This window comes from Lactuca sativa, chromosome 6 (assembly GCF_002870075.4).
Source record: "Lactuca sativa cultivar Salinas chromosome 6, Lsat_Salinas_v11, whole genome shotgun sequence".
Taxonomy (NCBI): Eukaryota; Viridiplantae; Streptophyta; class Magnoliopsida; order Asterales; family Asteraceae; genus Lactuca; species Lactuca sativa.
Window position 1 is genome coordinate 15954277 of NC_056628.2, and position 9367 is coordinate 15963643.

A 9367-nucleotide genomic window follows, 5' to 3' on the forward strand; every position below is an offset into this window, starting at 1 on the left:
TATCCTTTACTAAAAGGATACACAGTAAAAACATCAAAACTTTCAAACTGTTTTAAAAATGATCATTGTCCAGGCTGTCAACATGTGTGTTACTCGAAAAACTAATTTTCAAATTTCTAGAAGTGAACAAGACTGAGCCCTCAACCAATCAAACATATGGTTCACTTTTAAAAAATCAGACATTTATCAATACATTTGTTTCTGGTGTTTTAGTTCCTAAATCATACATATGGCCTGTGGACAATGACTTCTATTTACAACCATCTACCTCATTGATCTTGGATGCCGACAAAGAGGGTTTACAATTATTTGGTTAAGATTTCATGAATGATGTGCAAGTTGCATATAATTACAGTTATGTCCCTGTAGAAGCGTATCTGTATTTTGTGGATAATGGCAGATTCTCTGTGGATGGTGTGCTTTCCGATAATCTAGTGACTCCATCAGCAGCTTTTAGTAAGTTTTGAACCCTTTAAATCTCATGATATGATTCTGCATATATTGAAAAAGGTTGAATGCAAGAAATAACATTCTATTTCCATAAGTTAATATTTCTACAACCATGCAGGTTGTTTTTCTCATATTGGGAAAAAACATTCTCAGTCAGGTGTGTCATTTTATACACAATCATTTAACATTTATATATATTCATCATAAATCATAAATTAGATCCCTTGTTGCTTCAGGAAAAGGAAAACCTTTAATTATCTCATTTGAAGGAGCAATTGGGGAGTTTCCAGGGTGTAGCGATTCAACATACAGAGGCTTGTGCAAGCAGCAGTAAGCCTTTAATTATCTCATTTGATGTTTGAAAATTATATTGAGAAAATAATGGAAAGAATGGGGAATGGAAGGTTTGTCGATAGGGTATCTGCATTTGATCCATAACTTCACCCCCTGTACAAACACACCAAAGAAAATCAGATCTAACATGCTTATATTTGAATAAAGTTAAAGTAAAACATTACAGAAACCTGAGTCTCACAGTCTTTATGTTTTAGTAACATTTCATTTTTCATTCAAGATGGTATAGATACAACATATCTGAGGTTTCTTGCATCAAATGCTGAAGCTGGTTCAATTATTGGAAAGGGTGGAATCATAGGAAAGGGTGGATTGTACCCAATAGCTCATGTGGTGGAATCATAGGAAAGGGTGGATCCATGATTAGGTAAGACGACCAAATTTGATCTATTACTTTGTAATTTTAAATTCGTGACAACTTCCATTTTTGATATGTTATTACATTTACAGGTCCTTCATTGAAGACTATGGACCTAACATTAAGATCTCCCCTCAGGGTCACAAATATATTGGATTAAATAATAGCCTTGTAACAGTGAATGGCACCCTACAACAACTGGTGCAAGCTATTAATCTGATTTTATTCAAATTATCTGAAGATCTCTACTATCTTCAGTCCGTTGGCCCCCTGTTTTCATATGTTGCTGGTATGCTTTTTTTTGTTATCGATTTCCCTCATACATAGAAGAGTCCAGCAGGACTCATCACATGCATGACACAAGGAACTACTAATCTTCTTAGTAATACAGTTTATGCCATAAGTGATGCTGCCACCCAAGTCAGTTGAGCAGCACATAAGGTACATTTAATTCCTATTTTTATTTTTAAGTCCATGGTGTTAAATTAAACTAAGATGTTGCCCAGGGTATTGTTGCTTTTACAATGGACGACCCATCTGCATCAGCTTTTTATCTATTTATTTTTTCTATTATCATATCTTGTCACTTGTCAATGACATTATGTGTTTGTTATAGGATCAAGTTCCAGAGAATGATGTCAAAGGAATTTCTAAGAATAAACCACTGTATGATCTATTTGTTTCTTTACTTTAATGAGTAAAATTAAAGTTCTAAGGATATTCATATTCCCCTTCATTCTTGATTTATATATCTACATGGTATAATTATTTTTAATTCTTCCTTTTGCAAAAAGGTATGCTTTTGATTAGTAGGAGGCTTTGCTCTCCTTGAAGAAGAGTGGCAAAATTGATGAATTATTATTACAAGTAAAGCCAGCTGTCCATTTTTTTTTTATTTTTTTATATTAACATTTTAAATTTATAAGACTTAACAAGATTACCTCAATCATGCTTTTCAGGGTAAAGAGTACATCTTGTTGCTAAACTCAGATAATTTGGTTGAAGTTGTGGACCCAAGTATCCTTTTTAAGTTTATAATTGTTAGTTTCTTTTTGACTTAATGAACTTAATATATATATATATATATATATATATATATATATATATATATATATATATATATATATATATATTTGAGTATGGCTTCTTAAATATTTTTATAAACATCATTTATCCTGGGAAAAATGTTATAAATTAAACAATTAAACAATAACCAACTATATGATTTTGGGATCCTTATGATATGTACCAGAGATTCTAAATCATCTTATCCAGAAGAACATTGAGTATTGCATGGAAGTAATTACTATAATGCCCTGTTCTTATATTTACTTTGAAAATGTTAATTCTTACCTTTTGTCTATGTAGGATCCACCAGGAGCAGGAAAAACACAAACAATTCTTGGGCTTCTTAGTGCCATATTACAAACCAACTGAGTATATAAGTCTCTTAGTAACTTATGCAGGTAACAATATTATTCATAGTTGGGCTGTTAATGTTCCTGCTTGTTTTCATTTATGCAGGTAACAATCTTGTTGAAAGGACTTATGAATCAGATATTAATGGTAACAAGTTTAACACTCGAGTCCATACGATTAGATGTTAATGGTAACAAGTTTAACACATGTGTCTTTGTTATACATACAAATTAAATGCAATGGATTGTATTTTTTGTATATGGTATTTATTTTATATTATGCAATGGATTGTATTTTTTGTATATGGTATTTTATTTCTATTATGAGAGATTAAATGCAAATTTAATTTATAAATTAATAAAAATATAAATATATATTTTTTTTTAAAAAAATTAAAATTACGATACGCAAAAATGTGTGTCGTCTTCATTTATGACATGGCCTTTCTTGACTGGTGCTTCCTTGATACGCATTGCGTGTCATAAACACGCGCGTCGTAAGGTTACGACACGCAAATGCGTGTCGTTTTCCTTTATGACAGGGCCTTCCTTGATACGCATTGCGTGTCATAACCGCGCGTCGTAAATGCGCGTCGTCTATAGACGACGCGCAAAAGCGCGTCATCTGTCTTTATGACAACGCCTTCCTTGACGCGCATTTTCGCGTTGTCTGAGCGTTTTACGATGCGCAATGAGCATCGTAAAAGGCCTTTTTTCTAGTAGTGATTTTTGTTTATATATGTGTGAGTGTGTGGTTACTTTCTTCTAACACATAAATACGAAGTATTTGCTATGAAATACGTGCTATGTGATTATATATTGTTTGTCTATTTGATATGGGCATAGAATTGATGTTTTATACATGTGTTAAATGATTTAACTGTGTAAGTATTTGTATCTACGAAAAGGTTGGGTAGAACATGGGTAAATGGGATAGTTGGTGACTATAGAGTTAGCGCCTATTGTATAAACCTTGGTGATTATGGAGTTAGCGCCTATTGAGTAAACCCTGGCGACAATGTGACTTCGTGCCTATACCTCAGGTCAATCCTTAAGAATGAAGGATAGATGATTCTTAGGGTAGATCCTTAAGATAAATGGAGATAATGGGGGATGAGTAATTGGGTTAATTGTTTGATAATTGAATATAATAAATGTATTATTGGGGGTTGAAAACCCTATATGCTCACCAGGCTCCCAAGCCTAACCCACTAAGTTTTCTTTGCATTACAGGTAATGACACACAAGTATAAATTGGTGGACTTGACGAGAGATTTTGGATTATAGATCAGTAGTTATAAACAACTGTTGTAAGGTCTATTTTATATTTTTTATGCTTTTGGTCTGTATCGGAACATGACATCCCGAGGTTTTATTATTTAATGAAAATACATTCTCTTTGAGAAATGTTTGATAAATTTTACCATTTTTTGTTTTGGGAACAAATTTCACAACTGTTTTCTTTAAACGATTACTCTGATTTATAAAAAAAAACATAAACAAATCAATCTTTTCTGGCCATGAAATTGGGATGTCACATAATTGTAGCCATGAAGTGGCTATCTGATGTCGAGGGATGATTTTTCACCTGCTCTTGCCAGCTGACCAGAAGGTCAAGTGCTCTCCGAACCTCCTGAGGTCCAGAGCGAAGGATTGGTGGAGGCTTGTTACAGGATCATATTCTGCTGAGTAGAGGGTTGTTGTATCTTGGGATCAGTTCATGGAGATGTTTCATACTCGTTATGTGCCGCAGGTGAAGCGAGAGAGGTTGGCCCAAGAGTTTTTGATCTAAGGCAGGGATCGAAGTTGGTGACAGAGATCACCCAGATGTTTACTGAGAGGGCTATGTTTTTCCATGAGTTTGCTTCAGAGCAGGCTCAGATGACCTATTACTTGAGCATGCTCAAGAAAGATATCAGGCAGTTTGTCTCCACCCATCAATATAGTTATTTGTTGGGGATGTAGGAAGCCTCTAGGCGGCATGAGCTTGAGATAGATCATCAGTTGAGGGAGTAGAGATCGGCCCCGACACAGTCGCAGCTAGCGCCGAAGCGGTTCAACGCCACTGAGTCTAGACCTGGGGGATAGTGAGGCTGCACTTGTGGGAAGTGTGGTAGGGTTCATGATGGAGTGTGACGGTCTGGTAGTTTGTGCCACAAGTGTGGTAGGGAGGGGCACTATGTGAGGGATTGCCACTAGTTGGCCCCAATTCATAGTACGAGGATTTTCTATCATTGTGATCAGGTTGGCCATGTGATGGTCAACTGTCCGTTGCTCACCGCTAAGCTGGCGCAGGCCCCCGCATCAGCTACCTTGAGGATCACAGATGGGCACCAAGGAAAGGTGGAGCCCCCGAGGGCTCGAGGTCGTGCTTTTCAGATCACTGCCGAGGAGGCCATGGCAGATCCAGGTGTTGTGACGGATATGTTTCTATCAATTATCTTGTTGATTATGTTTATATTATGCTTATTTGTTTGTGCCTTCAGTAGATACGTTTCTACTGAACTCCTTGCATGATTTAGTGTTGTTTGACTAGGGTGCATGTCGGTCCTTTGTTTCTCGATCTTTTAGTAGGGAGTTTGCTATGCTCTTCGGGGAGTTAAAGTGTCCGTTGCGAGTTTCTATCGTCAACAAACATGGGGTTTCTGCTTCTTTAGTGTATCGGGGTTGTGTTCTGGAGATCTTTGGGGTGTCCTTTCCGATCGATTTGATCCCTATTCCCATATGGGGTATTTGTGTGATTGTAGGCATGGATTGGTTGAGTCGTTTCAGTGCTATGATTGACTATGAGGGCCAGCGTGTAGTAGTTCGAACCCCAAGTAGGGGAGAGCTGGTCATATACGGAGACGGCACCAGGATGGGTTTAGGATTTTATTCTATAGCTAGAGCTCGACAGTATATTCAGCAAGGGTGTGTAGGTTATTGGCTTATGTGGTGGATACACATGTTGGGGATCAGGTTTCAGTTTCAGAGGTCTCGGTTATGAGGGACTTCACAGATGTATGTCCAGAGGAGTTACCCGGAGTGCCTCCTGAGAGGTAGGTCGAGTTCATGATTGATCTCGTGTTAGGTTCGCACCCTATTGCCAAGGCACCGTACCATTGGCACCGCCTGGGATACAGTAGTTGTTATCTCTGATGCAGGAGCTGCTAGGCAAGCGGTTCATCTGTCCGAGTAGTTCTCCGTGGGGAGCCCCGATTTTATTCGTCAAAAGGAAGGATGGTTCATACCGAATGTGTATTGATTACCGGGAGTTGAACAAGCTTACGATGAAAAACCGTTTTCCCCTTCTGCGGATCGATGATCTATTTGATCAGTTGCAGGGTGCATCTTGTTTCTCCAAGATAGACCTGAGGTCGGGATACCATCAGGTCAGGGTGAGAGAGGAGGACGTGGAGAAGACCGCATTATCAACATGTTATGGGCATTACGAGTTTGTGGTGATGCCATTCGGGGTCACCACTGCACCTACGGTATTTATGGATTTGATGAATCATGCATGTTGGCCGATGCTCGATCGTTCAGTTATTGTATTCATTGATGATATCTTGGTATATTCCAAGACCAGGTAACAACATGAGGAGCATCTTAGCGAGCTTCTGGGGGTATTAAGACGAGAACGACTTTACGCTAAGTTCTCGAAATGCGAGTTTTGGTTACGAGAGGTTCAGTTCCTTGGACACATTGTTAACTAAGATAGGATTTTGGTCGATCCGGCCAAGATCAAGGCGGTGATGCAGTGGGAGATTTCAAAATCTCCCTAGGATATTAAGAGCTTCTTGGGGTTAGCAGGTTACTATCGGAGATTCATTCGGGATTTCTCCAAGATTACGGTACCCCTCACTCATTTGACGGGGCAGGGGTGGACTTTCGATGGGACCCTGAGCAACAGACAACATTTGAGACCCTTCGACTGAGACTTTGTGAGGCCCCGATTTTGACCCTCCCGGAGGGAATTCAGGATTTCGTGGTATTTTGTGACGCTTCCATCACTGGTTTTGGGGCGGTTCTCATGCAGAAAGGACGGGTGATAGCTTATGCTTCGCGGAAGCTAAAGCCGCACGAAATGAGATATCCCACGCATGATCTTGAGTTGGGGGCTATGGTTTTTGCCCTCAAGATTTGGAGGAATTATCTTTACGGGGTCCGTTGTACTATCTACATGGATCACAAGAGTTTGAGACACATTATGGATCAGCCGAACCTGAACATGACGCAGCAGAGGTGGCTAGACGTACTCAAGGATTATGAATACGAGATCCTTTACCATTTGGGTAAAGAAAATATAGTGGCGGATGCCCGGAGCCACAAGGCAGATGGGCCTTCTGATGGGGTATCATGTATGAGGATATCTGTTGTTTCCCTGCTTTTGGGATTGATTAGGGAGGCTTAGGCCGAGGGGTTCAGGAAGAGAACTAGAAGATTGAGAGTATCAGGGGTGAGATCACCAAATTTGTTCCGGATAGTTGTGGATTGTTGACCTGATGTGGTTGGGTATGGGTTCCTATGTCTGGTGGGGTTAGACAGATTGTGTTCGAGGAGGCTCATAAGTCTCATTTTTCTATCCATTCGGGGGCCACTAAGATGTATCGAGATTTGAGATTGAGCTATTGGTGGCCGTGTATGTAACGTTCGTGTTTCTGGGCTTTCCATTTTTACCAATGTAATAGTCTAGGTTAACCTTTGTAACCCAATTTGAAATAATAAAAATGTATTATTTGTGAGTTTTGTGAATTATGTGAGTTATGTGTTTATTGGCTTAATTATGTGATATAATTGAATTAAGAATAAAATGAGCGTCAAAATTTAAGTGTAAAATAAACTTGATATCATTGGATAATGTTGTAGTAGTTGAAACGAGGTTTCCGAATATATATAGAACGCCCAAATCTGACTTTGTATGAGGAAGTTATGATTTTCTGAAGTTTCGACTTGGCAGTATGCAGCCCGAATACTCGATTTGAGATCGAGCGGTTTTTAGCCGAAACAATCTAAACGAGAATCGAAGATCTCGTTGTTAGTAGCGAAACGATGAAAAGTTAGGCGATAATGGACATCGGACGAAGAAGTTATGAATTTATAACGAAGTTTTTCTGTCCCTGCCTTCTAAAAATAAATAATAAAAATAACAGTCAAAATTAGCCGACGGAGTCTAAATGAAAGTTGTAGAGTATGGTCTGACCTATGCGTGCATATAAAGAATGTCGAAAACGGAGCTCGTATGCAAAAGTTACGCAATTTAGAAGTTCGACGAGTCAAATTACGCCCAACGTAATTTGAGTACGCCCATCATACTCAGAGGGGTGCAACTTGTCTGACCAATACTCAAGTGCCACTAATTGACGCACGCAGTGACGTCGAAGTACACCCAGCGTAACCTAATTACGCCCAGCATAAATTGAAATTACGCCCATCGTAATCCCAGACCCAACAACCTATAAATAGAACTCGAGATCAGCCATTTTCCTTGCGATTTTTCTTACTTTCTCTCTAAGTTTTGCATCGTTTTGCATGCCAATCATATCCCGAAGCCCCGGTAATATTCCCGAGCCCCGAAGCAAGTTTCGAAGCCCCGAGGATCCCGAGAAGTGAGATTTTCGAGCCGAAGCCCTGCCCGCAAAGAGCCCGGTTTTGTGAAGATCTTCCAGATCTACAGAGAAATACTACTTCTGCAAGCCGTAGTGCTGCCCGATCATCTTCTGATCAAGTGAGTGTGTAGTCATTTTCTTCCAACGCAATATTATGAAGTATTTTATATAAAATATGTGTTACGTGTATATATATTTTTTTTGTTATATGTGTGAATGTATATTCACTTTCTTCTATCTCATAGATCTGATTTATTCTCTATGAAATATGTGTTATGTGTGTGTGCCTCATCTGTTATGTGGAATATGTATTGATTAAAGCATGCTATACAGGTTTTTAAACTATGTATAAAAAATGTATATTTTTGTCTACTAATATGTTGGGTAGAACATGGGTAGATAGTTGGTGTGTAATAAACAGATCAGAGGCCTCAGTGTTGTTGGTGTTATTCTAGTCATTCAGCAGAGTATGGATGACGACCACAGACTATTCTAGATTGTCTTGTGGAACACTAGCAGGCTCATAACATGTAGGTGTTGTGAACAACGTCTTCACCGGTGTACTCTATCCCCCTCATGGTTGCCTTTAGGATATTTATTGCTAAGGAAGCCCTTTGCAGTAATGTCCGTCCCGATGAAAATCCTAGATTAGGTCCCTTATAATAGATGTTGTTTTAGGGACGTAAAGTGAGGATAACGGGAATGGGTAATCGTGTTATTGTTGATTGTTGAATTAAATATAATTATTTATTGTGGGTTGAAAACCCTATATGCTCACCAGGCTCCCAAACCTGACCCACTCAGTTTATTTGTATTACAGGAAGTGGCGCAAGAGCTTAAGATGGACGAATCATCAAGTTGTTTTGTTTACAAGTCTGTATATGTATATATTGTTGAACGGCTTGTAATGTTATCATTTATGCTTTATGATCTGTATCGGAACATGACATCCTGACTTTTGATTATGAAATGAAATCATATTTCTTTATGAAATGTTTTGATAAATATCTACTTTATCATGTTTTGTTTTTGGGAACAAATTCCGCATCTCTTTTAAAATCAAAATGATTTACTCTGAAAATGTTTAAAAAGCATAAATGAAACCGGTCTTTTCTGGCCGAGATTTTGGGGATGTCACAGTTGGTATCAGAGCATTAGTTTAAGCGAACTAGGAATTTGTAGGATTTCTAGACTTAAAC

The 9367-nt window shown here is 38.6% G+C and overlaps 1 protein-coding gene across 1 annotated transcript; it reads left to right on the forward strand.

Annotated features, from left to right (window-relative positions):
- Positions 1-323: 323 nt before the first annotated feature.
- On the forward strand, positions 324-2599 carry LOC128126751 (uncharacterized). The gene is made up of 6 exons (XM_052764851.1): positions 324-456; positions 569-607; positions 1025-1118; positions 1255-1451; positions 2099-2202; positions 2531-2599. The coding sequence occupies exons 1-6, from the start codon at positions 324-326 to the stop codon at positions 2597-2599; spliced, it is 636 nt and encodes a 211-aa protein (XP_052620811.1).
- The last annotated feature ends 6768 nt before the right edge of the window (positions 2600-9367 follow it).